The 21353-nt window shown below is 44.8% G+C and overlaps 1 protein-coding gene across 1 annotated transcript in view; it reads right to left on the minus strand.

Annotated features, from left to right (window-relative positions):
• LOC130291605 (rho GTPase-activating protein 6-like) overlaps positions 1–21353 on the minus strand; it is an 851736-nt gene that overhangs the window by 134652 nt on the left and 695731 nt on the right. The window contains exon 10 of the mRNA XM_056540562.1: positions 1085–1249. Coding sequence (XP_056396537.1) covers positions 1085–1249 — 165 coding nt within the window. The remainder of the gene's footprint in view (positions 1–1084; positions 1250–21353) is intronic.

Here is a 21353-nt window from a genome sequence, read left to right on the forward strand (position 1 = left end):
AAGCCAGGACCCACAGTTGATGCCGGACAACGCCAATAGGGTTGGGCAGCATTAACCCTTTAGACGTTGCAATCAAAGTTAATTGCAGCTTCTAAATGCAGAATCTATCAGTGCTGGTTAGCTCAGGAAGCTGACCAGGACATCCGCGCCCCGAATTTGGGGGTCCCAATCAGTTGAGTGGACGGTGGGAGGGCCCTCATCTGCCTCCTCGTCGTCCGATCGGTGTTCTGATCGATAATTGCTAAGCCAAAGCCCAGCATTTAATAGCGTATACAGTAGCAAGATTGCATGTTATAGCCCGCTATAGGGACTAAAAAAAAGTAGAAGTAAAAGTGTAGAAAAAAAACCTGTTAATAAATGTGAATAAGCCCCTCCCTTAATAAAAGTCTGAATCACCCCCATTTCCCATTTTTTAAATAAAATAATAATGTAATCAAAAATAAACATAAACATATGTGGTATCGCCACATGCATAAATGTGCAAACTATTAAAATATAATGTTACTTAAACCGGACAATTGATGACATTAATGTAAAAAAGTACCAAAGTCCAAAATTGTGCATTTTTGGTCACTTCATATACCATAAAAAATTCATAAAAAGCTATCAAAAAGTCCCATCAAAACAATGGTACCAATAAAAACTACAGACCACAGCTAAAAAATGTAGCCCTCATATAGCCCCGTAGGTGGAAAAATAAAAAAGTTATAGGGGTCAGAAGATGACAATTTTAAGCATACTAATTTTGGTGCATATTTTTTTTAAGTTGTAAAATTAAACAAAACCTACATAAATTAGGTATCCTTGTAATCGTATAGACCTACAGAATAGAGATAAGGTGTCATTTTTACCAAAAAGTGTACTGTGTAGAAATTAAATCCCTTAAATGGCTCCATAGTTGCAAAATAGAAAGTGTTAAAATGATTTTTAGAAGGCGAGGTGGAAAAAAAAAAAGAGAGTGCAAAAACGAAAATGGTCTTGGTCCTTAAAGGGTTAAATCAGATGTGTCCACAAGGTCTGTGTCCTGCGGGGGTTAAATTAATCTTGCTTTAAACTGCATGATTCACAATAAAGCAATACTTACCATGTATAATTCTTGGTAATACTGGATCAGTGTATCTGTCACTTGGATCTGAGCTGCACTATCCTGGAAGCTTTGCCTTTCATTCTCCAAACTTTTCTCGCTCTGCAGCAAGTTTGGGCCAAATATGGTTGCAAGGTTAGCAACAGACATTTTATTTCCAGAGGTCTGTGAAAATCAATATACAATAACACAATCATTTTACACAAAACAACAATCTTAAAATAAGGTTTGCAGAAAACAGTATATGGGGAATTTATTAGTAAGTACCAACATTTTGTATGCTGGAACAAGATGCAACAATTGTATTAAGAGGCATAGGGCAATGTATGACCCTAAAGGGGTTAGAGGGTTCTCAACAGTGATACAAACTAAACCCTGGACCGAAGCCTGGAGTCACCCCTATTAGATTCCAACCCCTAAAAATTTACTTTGACTATTTTCATTGAAATTAAAAACTCTAGTGATAAATCTTAAAAAGAGTACTGTGATGGTGTTTATACGAGGTAAACCATGTAAATCACAGGAAACATCCCTGTCTCTATACAGAAAGGAAGCTCTGTAGTGGAGAAAATCGGAGCGGAGGGGCATATGACAGGGGGAGACTGGGGCTGGACACGTGGTATGGGTATGCTACATGGGGCAGAGTTAGGAGGTGGGTTTAAGAAGGAGGGGGCTGGGTCACGAAGGGGTCAGTCGGCACGAGGCTAGCGAAGTTGGCAGAAGAAGCTCCTTACCTGAAGGTAAATCTCGAGGCATTGCTGCGGTGGTTGCGGGATGAGGCTCTCCAGAGGGGTCCCGGCTGGCTGGAGACACAGATCCCCTCTCTGGCCGGTCCTTCTGAAGCTGCGCCCGAACAAAGTTCCAGAGTCAGCGGGCGGTGATCCTGCCTGCCTGAGCCCGGATACTGCTCCTGGCTCCAGACGCCGCCGGGTGAGTCCCTCTGTGCTGCCCACGGCCACCTCTTCCCGACGCTACGGGTGGGGGCAGGCTCTGGGGGTCCTCCCATGGGCAGTCTGGGGCTGAGCATGGCGGGGATTGGCATGCTGCTGCAGTGGTCCTTGCTCCACGTGGGCAGCTGTTGTCGGTGGTCCGCCCCAGAAGTGAGGTATCCCAGGAGGGCTCTGTGGAGTACTGCGGCTCGTGGCCTGTCAGACATGCAGGCCAGGGAGCTGAGCGGTACCGCGGCCTTCTGGGGAGCCGGGGGCCAGCAGTATGATGGCAGGCATGAGGCTGGCTGTGAGGAGGACTCCCTGTACTGGGGGTGGGGGGAATAGCCCCGCCCCCAGTGACATCAGTAGGACGGATGATGTTGCCCTGGATGATGGGGGTGTTCAGCCCCTTCCTTGTGCTGATGACGATGCTGTTCCTGGGACTAGCGGAGCTGCTGCGGCTGCTGCTGGCAAGGCGGGAGCTCCTGCATCCGGAAGCCGCATCTTTTTGTGCGCTTGTCGGCAGATTTGCGGGAGGATTTGGGAGTGTGGCAGAGTTTTTTGGAGACATATAACGGGAGGTCTATGGTTATGGACCATCCTATCTCTCTCTAGTCAGGATTTGCAACTGTTTACTGATTTGGCGGGGGTTGTGGCTTTGGGGCTTACCTGGGGGGTCAGTGGTGTGCGGGTCAGTGGCCAGTAGCTTGGAAGGAGGTGGGGTTGGTTCGGAATCTTGCATTTTTGGAGCTGTTTCCCATTGTTGTGGTGGTGGAGATTTGGGGGCCGCGCTTTAGCAATAGGCGGGTTTGTTTTCACTGCAACAATCTGGGGGTGGTGCAGGCTGTCAATGCTCAGACGGCGAACTCCCTGCCGGTTGTGCGATTGTTGAAGGGTTTACAGTTGAATTCACAGTTTTTGGCTTCTCATGTGCCGGGGGTGGAGAATTCTATTGCTGACGCTCTCTCTCGTTTTAAGTGGAACCTGTTTCGGGAGCTGGTGCCTGGAATGGAGGAGCGGGGGATTCCATGTCTTGATTGGCTGTGGAGGCTGCTGTAGCTGTGGCATTGGGATTGGTTGGTCGGTTTGTGAGTAGGGCTACGTGGACGGCCTACAGCAGATGGTGGTTGGAGTGGGAGACTTTGACTGGACGGCTGGGGGGTCTCAATTCGGTGGCGGATTGGGAGGCACCTCTGTTGTTTACGTTGGCCGGGCTTTCTGTCAGGGGTTTTCGCCTTCTAGTATGAGCTGACGGCTGTCGGCTATGGCTTTTTGGTTTAAGGCCCAGGGTTTGCAGGATGTTACCAAATGATTTTTGGTGCGACAAGCGGTGCAGGGTTTTCGAAAGGAAGCTAGTTAGCGGAACTCACGGAGACCGGTGTCTTTTTGTTATTGCTGGTGCGGATGGGTGATGTGCTGGGATCTGTTTGTTTTTCGCCATATGAGGCCACATTGTTTCAGCTGGCTTTTTCGTGTTTCAGTGTTGGTGGCTCTGAGCAGGAAGGTAGTTGGGGGTCTTCTGGTGTGGGATGTGAGTTTGGGGAGTGGGGGCTTGGAGTGTATGGTTCATCTTTCTAAGACACTTTAGGCAGAGGGGTCATGGTTAAGCTAGCGTCTTTGCGGGGGTCTACGGTATGCCCGGTGGAGTGTTTTCATGATTTTTGGGGGCTGCACCCGGGGACGGAAGGGCCTTTGTTGATTAATGGGGATGGGACTTTCTTATCGCGTTTTCAGTTTATCAGAGTTTTTCGTTTGTGTGTGTCTGGAAGGGTGCCTGAAGAGTTTTGCTCTCATTCTTTCCGTATTGGGGCGGCTACGGAAGCGGCTCGTGGCGTTTGCATGCTGATGTCATCAAATGCATTGGGAGGTGGGAGTCGGACCGATTTCGTGTTTATGTCCGGCCTCAGTTGTTGTGATGTTTCTGGGTGTGGTGTTGCCTGTATTGCCTGTTTTTTTTTTTTTTCTTTCTTCTCAATTAGGTGCTGGTCTGTGTCTCATCCGGATTGTCGGTCATTCCTACGTGGTCAGAGGAGGAGTTCGGGCCGAGGTGCCACCGGATGGCCACCAGCTGGGGTTTTCAAGATCGGCCGCACTGGTTTGACTTGGTACAGTGGTTTACTTGGTGGGTCAAAAAGGGGACAATGCCTTGTTGCTGCAGACCACCAATCCGTAGACCATCACAGAGTGCAGGTTAAAAAGTAAACTGTCTTGCCACCCTCAATATGTTTTGCCGTCACAACAGCATTGTCAAAAGGCTGATGTATGTCCATGGCTGCTTCAAATGGTTTGCGGTAATATTTATAAGCAATGCTGGTGACCTCATCAGCCACTGCATGGATCAAAGCTACCAATGCAGGAGATCAATACAAATGTTACAACAGCTCTATCAATCAGTTACATAGTCCTAATATCATTTTTAGGTAACCAATCTGCTACTTACCAATTAGAAGTTACTAATCAAAAGAACGCTCCCATATCTCTCCAATGCCTGTCCGTATGTCACAGCTACAAAGCCATGACCTCACCTCACTGGGCCACGCATGTGCCTATGTTCCGCTATTGAACTATTGACTTACTGCACATGTCTGGATTACTATGCCTGATGCGCATGTCTTCAGACTTTTTTCACTCTATGTTTTACTTTGTGCACATGTCATTAGACTTAGGCTAGAAATGTGCCACTATGGTTGTAACAACCAATAAAGATACTATGCTAATAATACATATAAAGCCATAAAACAACAATCCTCAAATATGTCATGTTATCTATAATGTATTATACATAATATATTAATAAAGGTTTTTGTCCACCGATCAAATAATGTGTAGGTGTGGTATAGTATTATGAATGAGTAATAAGTGGTAGAGAATAAAAATCCCTAAACTTATACATATCAGTTATCAGATGTTGGGTCATCCAACTCGGATCTCACACATGTGATAAATGATATAGCAGCCACTGAAAGCATTTATTTGACAGAATATTGCAAAACAAAAGGGATATATGTCATTTTGATAGACGTTATTCAGCCGTTAGCACCCGTTATTTCTTCCGTTATTTCATCCATCATCATAAATCCGTTTTTAAACAGAAAACGGATGTTTTATAACGGATGAATACTCATAGTGTGAAAGGAGCTTAACTTTGGTAACATCCGTTATCCATTATTAAACATCCGTTTTCTGTGTAAAAATGGATGTATAATAACGGATGAAATAACGGGTGCTAACGGCTGAATAACGTCTGTCAAAATAACGGGCATATTCATCTGTTAAGACCCGTTTTAACATCCGTCATGTACGGCCATTTCAGCACCTCTGCTTACAGACTCCCACAACCAGGACTACTACTACTCCCATCATGGAACAGACTTGTTTCCATGATGGGAGTAGTAATTCCCCGGCTGCGGGAGTCTGCCAGTGGCTGGGGAGGCTACATTAGTGTTTGTACTACTACCCTCATCATGGAACAGACTCTGTTTCATGATGGGGGTTGTAGTACAGGGGCGAAGGAATGATCACACCGGGTCTCACTTCTGAGACCTGATGCAATTAGAAGTTATTAAAAAGAGGAGCGGACAGCATGCTGCGCTCCCCTGCTATGTACGATGTATTTTACTTTCATTTTTAAACTCCCTGCTGGGAGCCCTGAATGACCAGTACTGAGGAGCCATTCAGGACTCCCAGCTGGGTTTTCAAATAGAAGCGCTGCAGTTAGGAAAGATATATAGAATTACTGGGGGGTATATGTCTGGCCCCCGCAGTGCTTCAATATATCTTGCCCCCTGCTGCGCTATATAAGTCTTGCCCCCCGCAGTGCATATATTGCCCCCCACAGCGTATGTGTATATATATATATTCGCCCACCAGTGCTATCATAAGCCCCCCGGCAGTGGTATGAAAGAAAAGTATTCTATTAGCAGCGCATCGGGTCAGGAAGCCGAATGGCGCAATGCGCTGCTGAAAGAATACTTGACTTTCATAGTGCTGCAGCGGCATATGTACATAGAAGCACTGTGGGGGCTAAATAACGCCTTTGCAGCGCTATGAATGACAAGTATTCTATCAGCAGCGCTTCCCGGCCAGATGTGCTACTGTTAGAATACTTTTCATTCATAGCGCTGCGAAGGCATATGATTATAGAAGCGCTGTGGGGGTCAGACATATGGGTATATGTTTGACCCCCGCAGTGCATCTATATACAGATGCCACTGCAGCACTATGAATGACAAGTATTCTTTTAGCAGGGCATCGCGCCGGACGGCTTCCCGGCCAGATGCGCTGCTGTTAGAATACTTTTAATTCATAGCGCTGCGGAGGCATATGATTATAGAAGCGCTGTGGGTGCCAGACATATCGTGTTATCTAGTAGACATGTGCAGTTCGGTTCGGCACGAATGTCTAATTTACCGAATTTTACTGTTTTCGGGCATTCGGACCGATCCGAATGCACGAAAACATATTTTGAACATTCCCGAATAGCCACGATAATACGAATAGCAAAGTAACGAATGCATTCGTTATTTACCAAATGCATGCGGTAAATAACGAATGCATTCGTTATCCGTAAACATAAAATAATTCATTCTAATAACTAAAAAACTTATAAAAAAGATACAGTAGTGATGGAAAAAATTGTATCTAACGAAATGTATCTTTTTTATTATGAAATGTTTATTAATTTTTAAACAGGGATCAATTTATGTGAGCCGGTAAAGCACTAAAAATTTAGCCGACAATAATAAAAATGTAGTGTGTGCGTGTTTTTCACTTTTTTTAAAAAATTTTTTAGGTAGTACTACTACTCCCAGCATGGAACACACTGTTCCATGATGGGAGTAGTATTTACCTGTACTAATTGACAGATCGCCAGGATCCCTTGTATAATGTACAGATGCGGCGACAGCTCTTCTATGGTCCCCTGCACTCACGTATATATACACATATTCATATTTCCTGCAGAGCTGTGATTGGCCAGATGGTTCCAGCCAATCACAGCTCTCTGTGAGAAATAGGAATATGTGTATATATACGGCTGTGCAAGGGACCATAGGAGAGTGGCCGCCGCATCCATACATTATACAGGAGCATCACAGCGGGCGTCAGGAGTGATACCCGCAGTGATCTTTCCTTTACTACAAGTACTACTACTCCCAACAAGGAGTACACTCTGCTCCATGCTGGGAGCTGCAGTACCAGCATTAATAGACAGATCGCAGCGGGTGTCAGAAGTTACACTCGCTGCGATATGTCTATTAATGCAGGTACTACAGCTCCCAGCATGGAGCAGAGTGTGCTCCATGTTGGGAGTATTAGTACCTGCAGTAGGGGACAGATTCCAGTGGACGTCACTCCTTCTGACACCCGCTGCGATCGTCCTTATGTGAATGTCGGGATCAGCTGTTCTCAGGGCTACAGAGCCTGGAGAACAGCTGACGCTGGTATACATCGTATATCTACTGACAAGCAAGAACTTACAGTGAGCCTGCAATGTGTATACAGTATACACATTGCTGGCTCACTTAACCCCTTGCTGAGCTGGGTGCTATGCGCAAGCCCAGCAAGGAAATAGTTGACTTACACTGCTGGACAGTGTAGGTTAATCCTTTGGGCCATATACACTATATACAGCTATCTATAGATAGCTGTAGATAGCGTATACAGAAGACGAAGTCCAGCTTACTTCCCTCGAGTAACGGGCAGGTCCATGTAGCTCCGCCCCCTAGTGATGACATCATTAGGGGGGGCGGATCTACAGAAGGGAACTAGGCTAGTTAATCTGAAGCTCTGTTCACATTTTGTATAATCCGTTTTGTATAGTTCGTTTTGTATAATGTGAACAGACCCTTCTGGCAGTGTCGACCCAGACAGGGAGACTCCAGCTGTTGCTTAACTACAACTCCCAGCATGCCCAGACAGCCAAAGGCTGTCTGGGCATGCTGGGAGTTGTAGTTTTGCACCAATTGGTGGCTCCCTGTTTGGGTAGACATTGCATCATGGGTGCTCTCCCCAGCGGACAGCGCCAAAAATGTCATAACCAATTTTTTGTGATTTTTTTTCTTCTCGCTTCAGATCCGTGTATGCAGAGGATTACTGCTGATTCGATGGATTACGGCAGATAATCTTTTTTTCTTTTAATAAAATGGTTAACGAGGGCTGTGGGGGAGTGTTTTTTTAAATAAAATAATTTTTCCAATGTGTTGTGTTTTTTTTTTATTGAATTTTCAGGCTTAGTAGTGGAAGCTGGTCTTATTGACTGAATCCATTACTAGGCTGGGGCTTATTGCTAGCCCCAAAAACAGCTAGCGCTAACCCCCAATTATTACCCCGGTACCCACCGCCACAGGGGTGCCGGGAAGAGCCGATACCAACAGGCCCTGAGCGTCAAAAATAGTGCTCCTGGGCCTAGGCGGTAACAGGCTGGCGTTATTTAGGCTGGGGAGGGCCAGTAACAATGGTCCTCGCCCACCCTGGTAACGTCAGGCTGTTGCTGTTTGGTTGGTATTGTGCTGAGAATGAAAATACGGGGAACCCTATGCATTTAAAAAAAAAATTTAATTAAATAAAAAAATGCATAGGGTTCACCGTATTTTCATTCTCTGCACAATACCAACCAAACAGCTTGACGTTACCAGGGGGGGCGAGGACCATTGTTACTGGCCCTCCCCAGCCTAAATAACGCCAGCCTGTTACCGCCTAGGCCCAGGAGCGCCATTTTTGACGCTCCAGGCCTGTTGGTACTGGCTCTTCCCGGCACCCCTGTGGCGGTGGGTACCGGGGTAATAATTGGGGGTTAGCGCTAGCTGTTTTTGGGGCTAGCACTAAGCCCTGGCCTAGTAATGGATTCAGTCAATAAGACCAGCTTCCACTACTAAGCCTGAAAATTCAATAAAAAAAAAAAACACAACAAATTGGAAAAATGATTTTATTTAAAAAAAAAAAGACTCCCCCACAGCCCTCATTAACCATTTTATGAAAAGAAAAAAAAATTATCCGCCGTAATCCATCGAATCCGCAGTAATCCTCTGCATACACGGATCTGAAACGAGAAGTTAAAAAAAAAAAAAAATAGGTTATTACATTTTTGGCGCTGTCTGCTGGGGAGAGCACCCATGATGCAATGTCTACCCAAACCAATTGGTGCAAAACTACAACTCCCAGCATGCCCAGACAGCCTTTGGCTGTCTGGGCATGCTGGGAGTTGTAGTTTAGCAACAGCTGGAGTCTCCCTGTCTGGGTAGACACTGCCAGAAGGGTCTGTTCACATTATACAAAACGGACAATGTGAACAGAGCTTCAGATTAACTAGCCTAGTTCCCTTCTGTAGCCCCGCCCCTAATGACATCATCACTAGGGGGCGGAGCTACACAGACCTGCCCGGTACTTGAGGGAAGTAAGCTGGACTTCGTCTTCTGTATACACTATATACAGCTATCTATAGATAGCTGTATATAGTCTATACCGCCCAAAGGGTTAACCTACACTGTCCAGCAGTGTAAGTTAACTGTTTCCTTGCTGGGCTTGTGCATAGTGCCCAGCTCAGCAAGGGGTTAAGTGAGCCAGCAATGTGTATACTGTATACACATTGCAGGCTCACTGTAAGTTATTACTGGGCAGTAGATATACGATGTATACCTACGGCTCAGCGCAGGAGGAGGAGGGTGTCAGGAGGAGTGACGTCCGCTGGGATCTGTCCCTTACTGCAGGTACTAATACTCCCAACATGGAGCACACTCTTCTCCATGCTGGGAGCTGTAGTACCGTCATTAATAGACATATCGCAGCGAGTGTAATTTCTGACACCTGCTGCGATCTGTCTATTAATGCAGATACTACAGCTCCCAGCATGGAGCAGAGTGTACTCCATGTTGGGAGTAGTAGTACTTGTAGTAATGGAAAGATCACTGCGGGTATCACTCCTGACGCCCGCTGTGATGCTCCTGTATAATGTATGGATGTGGCGGCTGCTCTCCTATGGTCCCCTGCACGGCCATATATATATACACATATTCCTATTTCTCACAGAGAGCTGTGATTGGCTGGAACCATCTGGCCAATCACAGCTCTGTGGGAAATATGAAAATGTGTATATATACGTGAGTGCAGGGGACCAGAGAAGAGCTGCCGCCGCATCTATACAAGAGGATCGCAAGGGACCCCGGCGATCTGTCAATAAGTACAGATAACTACTACTCCCATCATGGAACAGTGTGTTCCATGCTGGGAGTAGTAGTACTACCTAAAAAATGTAAAAAAAAAAAGTGAAAAATATGCACACACTTCATTTTTATTATTGTTACATTTTTTTATTGCTACATTTTTAGTGCTTTACCTGCTCACATAAATTGATCCCTGTTTAAAAATTAAGAGAATCACCAAGAAATCATCATCATGATCGGTACAAGATAATGTTTAAAATATAATTTTTAATGTACTACAAACTAAAACTAAATAGAGGATGAAAATTTAACTAATAGTAGGTGCTACATGTACCTAAAAATGTGAAGTGCTAGGGAGCCCGGGGGTGTGCAGACCCAATCCTTAATAGATGGATAAATAACCAAGCCTCTTTTAGATTAAGATGGAATAACTAAGATAGGAACGAATGAGGTCCTGGATTACAGGGTGTATAAACAATTATTCAGCAATGAGGTAATCAGTAAGAGAGATGGAGGGATGTGTGCCCACTATGATAAATAGGCCCATTCTTCTTTCCCTACCTTTTGAGGGACCCACCTCCTTAACAGGGTGGCCTCAACCACGGTGACGTTCCCTGCTCTCACTAAGTGAGGGGAAAAAACAACAAAATAAAGTTATAGATAGAAAGGGACAGGGCTGCACAACCCGAGGCTCCAGAGAAAAAGTGTGTGTGATAACCACAATAGTGTAAAACAATCAGACAATAACCCAACTCCAACGCGTTTCACCTGTCATATCTACACAGGATCATCAGGGAAAACAATGGCACAAAACATAAATATTAGTGATAGTGATAGCACCAATTAAAACAGGGCACTTATGATAGCTAAGTGTTCCCTAAATTCACAGCAAGCCAGACCTAAGTAGTGGCTAATTACTCCAAGTTTACCCCCCTAATGTGGGATGTACACTAGGTGCATGGAGTATGCCACGTATATCAAACTAGATTGTACCCTATGCAGAGTAGAGGCTATAGTTAGCCATGATATTTACTCAATACAAACATGTCCACAATCAGAAAACAATGCATAATTTGCTAGCATAGATGTATAAATACGTATTCAAGATGTATTTATATATATAACAGATCCTCTGGATTCATAAACTGGATGCAAATGGTGATATAGTTGACAAGGTCACCATTGAATATTGCCAGTAAATATACATAGGTACCACAAAGTAGTAATAACACCATGAGAGGGTGAAAATTGGCCAGGAAAAAGGCAGTAGATGACTTAATGTTAGTGTACTTACAGATGGGTACACTAAACACAGTGATAGCAGCACAATAGGAGTTATCACTAAATACACATAGATACAAGGCTGCCTGGCCTGACAGATGTAATAAGTATAGCCAATAAGAAAGAGCAAGGGCCCATATCCTAGATGATGGATAGTTAGCCTAGATAATCAGGATATTAAAATATATAAGAAAAGCCAGGGGAGTGTAATGGCACCCCAGCAGCAGGTATACTTAACACCCCCAGACATTGGTACACTTAGGGCATCAGATCATGATAGGCTGGCGACATACTGCGATGTGGGCAGCAAAATGTATCAGACTGTTTTATATAGTGCGCATCTTACCTGGCGACCAGTCAGAGCCAGCGGCGCATAAGATGACGTCAGACGCCGAGCGCAAATGGTGCGTCACTGACCTGTAGATGTTGGTGAAGCGGTCAGGTGCATCCATGAGAGTACGGCACTATGGCGCATGCGCGGTTTAGCCGCGCCCCAGACCCAGGCTGAAAACTATCCCATGACGCGTCACGTGACCTATTTATTTCACGTGAGTGTTCCAAACGCCGGAAATGGGTTTAAAAGGGTATGTATCATATGTTATGGCCCAGAGAGATGTTATAACATTAGAAAAGAGGCAAATAGCAATACTATAGCTGCAAAATTTATGCAATCTTATATTGGGAACTAATGTTATGCATAGAGATGGAAAATAAAATAAAATAAAAAATATAAGAGAATGATCGCTGCTGCAAATGATGAACTTGAAGTACAACAAAGGTTATTAAAAGGTAAACTGACCAGATAATGTAGTCAGTCAACAAGTCCCCATTTTTTGCACAATATGATACCAGGATATAAAAAATGGGACAATTCTAGATCGGCTATCAATGTTGAATAAATATGATGACATTTCAATGTTATAATAATAGTACAGAAGAGCGGTCTAACTAAAGACGTATGATAGATATATGTACATATAATTAATTTGTGACCCAATAGATACTAGAAGGTGGGAGGATTACTCCCCAATTAAAGAAAAAGGGGGCTCTGAGCATGGCAAGTAAAACTAGATAGAGGGATTGCCGTCTACTATGATCGGCATAGTGTCTTATCAAATAAAGGAGGTAAATGACAAATGTTCATTCAACCCCCCCCAGGGGATACGGTCCCCAATCTATAAATCCACTGGGTTTCTTTTTGCAGGAGGCGATGATCTATGTTACATAGATCTATGTCTACCCCTTACATTAGCATGTACTACCTCCAAAACCTGAAAAGAGATTGCACAAGTTGTAGACGCATGTGTGGATCTCATATGGTTAGAGATGGGTTTGTCTCTCCGATGATTAATGTCTCCTATATGCTCTAATATGCGACGGCGTAATTCTCTCTTAGTTTTTCCCACATACAGTAAGGGACAGGGACATTGGCATGCATATATCACATTTATGGTTTTACAATGAGCAAAATCCCGACTAATATATCTATGTCCATCATGTGGGCTCTGCAGATACTTTGTCACCTTAATATACTCGCAGCCTTTACATGTACCACATCTATATGTTCCCACCACCTTACGGTCAAGCCAGGTCCCCCTGGCTGGTGGTGGTGAAAAATGACTATGTATCAATCTGTCACCTAAATTTCTACCACGTCGATAGGTGATCTGTGGGCGTTCACCCACCAGCTCGGATATCGATGGGTCTGATGTCAAGATGGGCCAAAACTGAGTGATGATGTTACGTATGGGTATGGCTGCTGTATCATACGTCCCAATTATTCGGAGACAGTTATCTTTTTTAGGGCAAGGGGTAAGCAACGAACTTCGATTACATTTCCTTGCATCATTATATGCTTTAGTAAGAATACAGTTGGGATACCCCCTCTCTCTAAACCTTTGTCTTAACTTATTGGATTCTGTTCTAAAGGATGCGTCATTTGAACAATTTCTCTTCATACATAAGTATTGAGCCGTAGGGATACCACGTTTTAAAGGCACTGGATGGTGGCTGTCCCATTTTAAGAAGTTATTTCCCGCAGTTGGTTTTCTATAAACACATGTATCTATTTTTCCCGAGGGATTCCTGCTCAGCACTACATCGAGAAAACACAGACTATCTTTGTGTATTTCATAGGTAAAATGGAGGCATATCTGATTGATGTTTAATTCCTGTACAAAGGAGATGAAATCTTCTCTCTGTCCTGACCAGATGATGATGACATCGTCAATATACCTTCCCCAGAAGGATATTGACTACTGATATTTTTCTAGGGTGTCTCCAAAGACAATCGATCTCTCCCACCAGCCCAGATAGATGTTAGCATAGGTGGGCCCTGCCGGACTGCCCATGGCAGTCCCTCTGAGCTGGTGGAAGATCTTGGAGTTAAAGGTAAAGAAATTTCTGGTCAGGACAAAGTTAAGGAGCTGTAGAACGAATTCATTATGTTCTTTTAGATGAATACTTCTACTGGACAGGAAAGATCTAACGGCCTCCATACCACAGTTATGTGGTATGGAGCTGTAAAGTGCCTCCACATCAATGGAGCAAAGCCAGGAATCATTATCCAGTGAGACATCCTCCAGTTTTAGTAACAAATCGGTGGTATCCCTGATGTACAAAGGAAGCGATAGCACAAAAGGGCGTAATATTTGATCGAGGTAAACTCCCGCATTTTTTGTAAGGTTGTTAATGCCTGACACGATTGGACGACATTTCAGGGGCAAAAGTCCCTTGTGTATTTTGGGCAATCCGTAGAACGTTGCCATAGTGGGATACATAGGATAGATAAAATCATGTTCTTTTTTATCAATGAGATTGGAGAGTAGAGCTTTATCAACAATGGCCTTGAGTTCTTTCTGAAATATCGATGTGGGATCCCTATCCAGAATCCGATAGCCTGTTTTATCTTTGAGTGACGCGCCATTTGCGCTCGGCGTCTGACGTCATCTTATGCGCCACTGGCTCTGACTTGTCGCCAGGTAAGATGCGCACTATATAAAACAGGCTGATACATTTTGCTGGCCACATCGCAGTATGTCGCCAGCCTATCATGATCTGATGCCCTAAGTGTACCAACGTCTGGGGGTGTTAAGTATACCTGCTGCTGGGGTGCCATTACACTCCACTGGCTTTTCTTATATATTTTAGTATCCTGATTATCTAGGCTAACTATCCATCATCTAGGATATGGGCCCTTGCTCTTTCTTATTGGCTATACCTATTACATCTGTCAGGCCAGGCAGCCTTGTATCTATGTGTATTTAGTGATAACTCCTATTGTGCTGCTATCACTGTGTTTAGTGTACCATCTGTAAGTACACTAACATTAAGTCATCTACTGCCTTTTTCCTGGCCAATTTTCACCCTCTCATGGTGTTATTACTACTTTGTGGTACCTATGTATATTTACTGGCAATATTCAATGGTGACCTTGTCAACTATATCACCATTTGCATCCAGTTTATGAATCCAGAGGATCTGTTATATATATAAATACATCTTGAATACGTATTTATACATCTATGCTAGCAAATTATGCATTGTTTTCTGATTGTGGACATGTTTGTATTGAGTAAATATCATGGCTAACTATAGCCTCTACTCTGCATAGGGTACAATCTAGTTTGATATACGTGGCATACTCCATGCACCTAGTGTACATCCCACATTAGGGGGGTAAACTTGGAGTAATTAGCCACTACTTAGGTCTGGCTTGCTGTGAATTTAGGGAACACGTAGCTATCATAAGTGCCCTGTTTTAATTGGTGCTATCACTATCACTAATATTTATGTTTTGTGCCACTGTTTTCCCTGATGATCCTGTGTAGATATGACAGGTGAAACGCGTTGGAGTTGGGTTATTGTCTGATTGTTTTACACTATTGTGGTTATCACACACACTTTGTCTCTGGAGCCTCGGGTTGTGCAGCCCTATCGCTTTCTATCTATTACTTTATTTTGTTGTTTTTTCCCCTCACTTAGTCAGAGTAGGGAACGTCACCGTGGTTGAGGCCACCCTGTTAAGGAGGTGGGTCCCTCAAAAGGTAGGGAAAGAAGGATGGGCATATTTATCATATTTATCACAGTAACATGGCCGGAGGAAGCACGAACATCGTGCGAAACGGAGCTTGGTCGCCATCCTGTTTCCCCCCACTACCCTCTTCCCAAATGAGATGTTTGTGAGTATGAATCAATAAAAGAAGATATACTCAGCTGGCCGTGGTGAGTTGCCGATTATTCTTCTCTTCTTCTTTGTTGCGATTCCATGCACTATTGCTAGTCAGAGCACCACCCCCAGCAAACTATAGTCCTGGTCTGCCGTGTCATCATCGTTCTGCACCTGAAGGGATAGTAGTGCCGCGCTGTCTGTCTATGAACTGTGTATATTTATCATAGTGGGCACACATCCCTCCATCTCTCTTACTGATTACCTCATTGCTGAATAATTGTTTATACACCCTGTAATCCAGGACCTCATCCGTTCCTATCTTAGTTATTCCATCTTAATCTAAAAGAGGCTTGGTTATTTATCCATCTATTAAGGATTGGGTCTGCACACCCCCGGGCTCCCTAGCACTTCACATTTTTAGGTACATGTAGCACCTACTATTAGTTAAATTTTCATCCTCTATTTAGTTTTAGTTTGTAGTACATTAAAAATTATATTTTAAACATTATCTTGTACCGATCATGAGGATGATTTCTCGGTGATTCTCTTTGTGAATATCCTCTTGACATTTATCATTGCGATAATATAGGATCACAAAAGTTGTAAGTGATCCCCTAGTCGGTGAGTACCTGTTTAAAAAATAATAATCATTTCATAATAAAAAAGATACATTTCGTTAGATACAATTGTTTCCATCACTACTGTATCTTTTTTATTATATTTTTTTATGGTACCCTACGAAATTTTAATAAAAAAGGTATCTCCATAATTCTTGAGGATCACTAAAGTCCAAAAAAGAATAAAAAGATTTACCGAATGTACCCGAATACCGAATGTATCCGAAAAATAAGACCGAACACCCAAATACTGAATGTATCCGAAAAATCAAAACCGAAAATATTACTGAACCGAAAAAAAATTCCAAAATGAAACGAAGCGAAAATTTTTCTAGTGCACAAGTCTATCATCTAGCCCCTACAGTGCTTCTATGGACATATGCAGCTGCAGCGCTATAAAAGACAAGTATTCTTTCAGCAGAACATCAGGCCATCCGGCATCCCAGCCCAATGTGCTGCTAATAGAATACTTTTCATTCATAACACTGCAGGCGGAATATATATATATATATATATATATATATACATGCGCTGTGGGAGACAATATATCTATGCGCTGCAGGGGGCAATATATATATATATGCGCTGCAGGGGACAATATATATATGCACTGCGCTGCGGGGGCAAAACATATAACCCCCACCCCCAGCGATTCTATATATCTTTCCACACCGCAGCGCTTCTATTTCAAAACCCCGCCTGGAGCCCTGAATGGCTCCTCAGTACCGGCCATTCAGGGCTCCCGGCAGGGAATTTAAAAATGAAAGTAAAATACATTGTACATCGCAGGGGAGTGGAGCATGCCGCCCGCTCCCCTGTTTAATAACTTCTAATCGCGGTCAATCCCTCAGCCCTTGTACTACAACCCCCATCATGGAACAGAGTCCGTTCCATTATGGGGTTTGTAGTACAAACACAAATGTACCCTCCCCAGCCACCGGCAGACTCCCGCAGCTGGGGAATTACTACTCCCATCATGGAAACAAGTCTTTTCCATGATGGGAGTAGTAGTTGTCCCTCAGCACTGCTGGAGTCTGCAGATGTCACCTCTTTTTAGCATGCTCAGAAGTAATAATGGATATTATAAACCAGGTGCAAACAGATGACATATAAAGGCCGTTCAATATTAAAAATAACTGCCGTCAATTTACCCGATTCTTGTGACGGAAGAAAAATTAGTGCATGTGTCATTTTTTCTTCTGTCACAAATAACATCCGTTATTCATGACGGGATATAACGGGTCATAACGGATAATCAAAAAATCAAATAGACTTTAATGGGGGTTTTGTAAAGGTTGTTAAAGTTTATAATGGGTCTTTTAACAGAGCAACTATTTAGTGTGAAAGGGGCCTTAGCCAATTATAAAAATGCATCAAAGGAATAGCCCTCGTTGATCCTACAAGGGGCTTCACTACGCAGTTAAAAAATCCCTTTTACTTCCTCTCTCTGGAGAAGATCATCTATATTCCCCTTTCAGGGACCTAACTTCAATTGACACAGTCCAAAGAACTTGAGATCCCTTAACCTCCCACTGTGGTCCCCTTCGTATGTGTCAATACAGTGGGGTATCGGAGCCCGTACAAATATAATATACATATAGTGGCTAAATGGCACAGCCTGGAGTTGGCAGCAGCATGAGTAGAACATATAGTGGCTGAATGGCACAGCCTGGAGTGGGCGGCAGATGAGGAGACCATATAATGGCTGAATGCCACAGTGTGGAGTTGGCGGCAGATGAGGAGACCATATAGTGGCTGAATGGCACAGCCTGGAGTTGGAAGCAGCATGAGTAGAACATATAGTGGCTGAATGGCACAGCCTGGAGTTGGCGGCAGATGAGGAAAACATATTGTGGCTGAATGGCAAAGCCTGGAGTTGGCGGAAGTATGAGGAGACCATATGGTGGCAGAATGAGAAAGCCTGGAGGTGGCAGCAGCAGCATCAGGAGTCCTGAAAGTGACCCTATGACAGAGTGGTGCGGTTGGTGGCAATACGGGTACCCGATAATGAAGGTGGGTGAAAAAAGGTCTGATGGGGAGGAATGTTTGTAACGGGGGAGCAGCGCCTTAAATCTGTTTGGCACTATACATATTTGTGAAGTGTTGGTGTGGCACCATGGTCAATTTACTCTGATGAATCAGGCATTGGTGAGTGGAAATCCTGGCTGATCCATGCCTAATTCATCTTCACAAAGGTCAGTCTCTCCACATTTTTTGTGGATAGACAAGTTCTCCTTGGGATGACTATGGCCCCCGCCGCACTAAACACCTGCTCTGATAGCACACTACTGACCGGGCAGGACTGATGGAGCCATGGTAGTGGAAGGTGAGCGCAGAGGGCACCCCGAGTCAGACCTGCATTAGGCACAGCCTGGAGTTGGCGGCAGCATGAGTAGAAAATATAGTGGCTGAATGGAACAACCTGGAGTTGGCGGCAGCATGAGTAGAAGATATAGTGGCTGAATGGCACAGCGTGGACTTGGTGGCAGACGAGGAGATCATATAGTGGCTGAATGGCACAGCCTGGAGTTGGCAGCAGCATGAGTAGAATATATAGTGGCTGAATGGCACAGCCTGGAATTGGCGGCAGATGAGGAGACCATATAGGGACTGAATGGCATAGTTTGGAGTTGGTGGAAGCATGAGTAGTACATATAGTTGCTGAATGGCAAAGCCTGGAGTTGGCAGTAGCATGAGTAGAAGAAATAGTGGCTGAATGGCACAGCCTGGAGTTGGCGGCAGATGAGGAGACCATATAGTGGCTGAATAGCACAGCCTGGAGTTGGTAGAAGCATGAGGAGACAATATAGGGGCTGAATGGCACAGCCTGGAGTTGGCTGCAGCATGAGTAGAACAAATAGTGGCTGAATGGCACAGCCTGGAGTTGGCGGCAGCATGAGTAGAACATACAGTGATTGAATGGCATAGCCTGGAGTTAGCGTCAGATAAGGAGACGATATAGTGGCTAAATGGCACAGCCAGCTTGGAGTTGGCGGCAGATGAGGAGACCATATAGTAGCTGAATGGCACAGTCTGGAGTTGGCGGTAGCATTAGTAGAACATATGGTGGCTGAATGGCACAGCCTGGAGTTGGCGGCAGATGAGAAGACCATATAGTGGCTGAATGGCACAGCCTGGAGTTGGCGGGAGCATGAGGAGACCATATAGTGACTGAATGGCACAGCCTGGAGTTGGAGGCAGATGAGGAGACCATATAGTGGATGTATGGTACAGCCTGGAGTTGGCAGAAGCATGAGGAGACCATATAGTGGCTGAATGGCACAGCCTGGAGTTGGCGGCAGCATAAGTAGAACATATAGTGGCGGAATGGCGCAGCCTGGAGTTGGCGGCAGCATGAGTAGAATAAATAGTGGCTGAATGGCACAGCCTGGAGTTGGCGGCAGATAAGGAGACCATGTAGTGGCTGAATAGCACAGCCTGGAATTGGCGGCAGATGAGGAGACCATATAGTAGCTGAATGGCATAGTCTGGAGTTGGCGGTAGCATTAGTAGAACATTTAGTGGCTGAATGGCACAGCCTGGACTTGGCGACAGATGAGTAGACCATATAGTGGCTGAAAGGCACAGCCTGGCATTGGCGGGAGCATATGTAGAACATATAGTGGCTAAATGGCACAGCCTGGAGATGGCGGCAGCAAGAATAGAACATATAGTGGCTGAATGGCACAGCCTGGAGTTGGCGGGAGCGTGAGGAGACCATATAGTGACTGAATGGCACAGCCTTTAGTTGTCTGGAGTTGGCGGCAGCATGAGTAAAACATATAGTGGCTGAATGGCACAGCCTGGAGTTGGAGGCAGATGAGGAGACCATATAGTGGATGTATGGTACAGCCTGGAGTTGGCAGAAGCATGAGGAGACCATATAGTGGCTGAATGGCACAGCCTGGAGTTGGCGGCAGCATAAGTAGAACATATAGTGGCGGAATGGCGCAGCCTGGAGTTGGCGGCAGCATGAGTAGAATAAATAGTGGCTGAATGGCACAGCCTGGAGTTGGCGGCAGATAAGGAGACCATGTAGTGGCTGAATAGCACAGCCTGGAATTGGCGGCAGATGAGGAGACCATATAGTAGCTGAATGGCATAGTCTGGAGTTGGCGGTAGCATTAGTAGAACATTTAGTGGCTGAATGGCACAGCCTGGACTTGGCGACAGATGAGTAGACCATATAGTGGCTGAAAGGCACAGCCTGGCGTTGGCGGGAGCATATGCAGAACATATAGTGGCTAAATGGCACAGCATGGAGATGGCGGCAGCAAGAATAGAACATATAGTGGCTGAATGGCACAGCCTGGAGTTGGCAGCAGATGAGGAGACCATATAGTGGCTGAATGGCTCAGCCTGAAGTTTGCGGCAGATGAGTAGAAGATATATTGGCTGAATGGCACAGCCTGGAGTTGGTGGCAAATGAGGAGACCATATAGTGACTGAATGGCACAGCCTGGAGTTGACGGGAGCATGAGTAGAACATATAGTGGCTAAATGGCACAGCCTGGAGATGGTGGCAGCATGAATAGAACATATGGTGGCTGAATGGCACAGCCTGGAGTTGGCGGCAGATGAGAAGACCATATGGTGGTTGAATGGCACAGCCTGGAGTTGGCGGCAGCATGAGTAGAACATATAGTGGCTGAATGGCACAGCCTTTAGTTGGCGGTAGATGAGGAGACCATAAAGTGGCTGAATGGCCCAGCCTGGAGTCGGCGGCAAATGATGAGACCATATAGTGGCTGAATGGCATAGTTTTGAGTTGGTGGCAGCATTAGTAGAACATATAGTGGCTGATTGGCACAGCCTGAAATTGGTCGGCAGAAGAGGAGACCATATAGTTGCTGAATGACACAGCCTGGAGTTGGCGGCAGCATGAGTAGAACATATAGCAGCTGAATGACACAGCCTGGAGATGGCGGCAGCATGAGTAGAACATATAGTGGCTGAATGGCACAGCCTGGAGTTGGCAGCAGATGAGGAGACCATATAGTGGCTGAATGACACAGCCTGGAGTTGGCGGCAGCATGGGTAGAACATATAGTGGCTGAATGGCACAGCCTGGAGTTGGCGGTAGATGAGGAGACCATATAATGTCTGAATGGA

This window comes from Hyla sarda, chromosome 9 (genome assembly GCF_029499605.1).
Source record: "Hyla sarda isolate aHylSar1 chromosome 9, aHylSar1.hap1, whole genome shotgun sequence".
Taxonomy (NCBI): Eukaryota; Metazoa; Chordata; class Amphibia; order Anura; family Hylidae; genus Hyla; species Hyla sarda.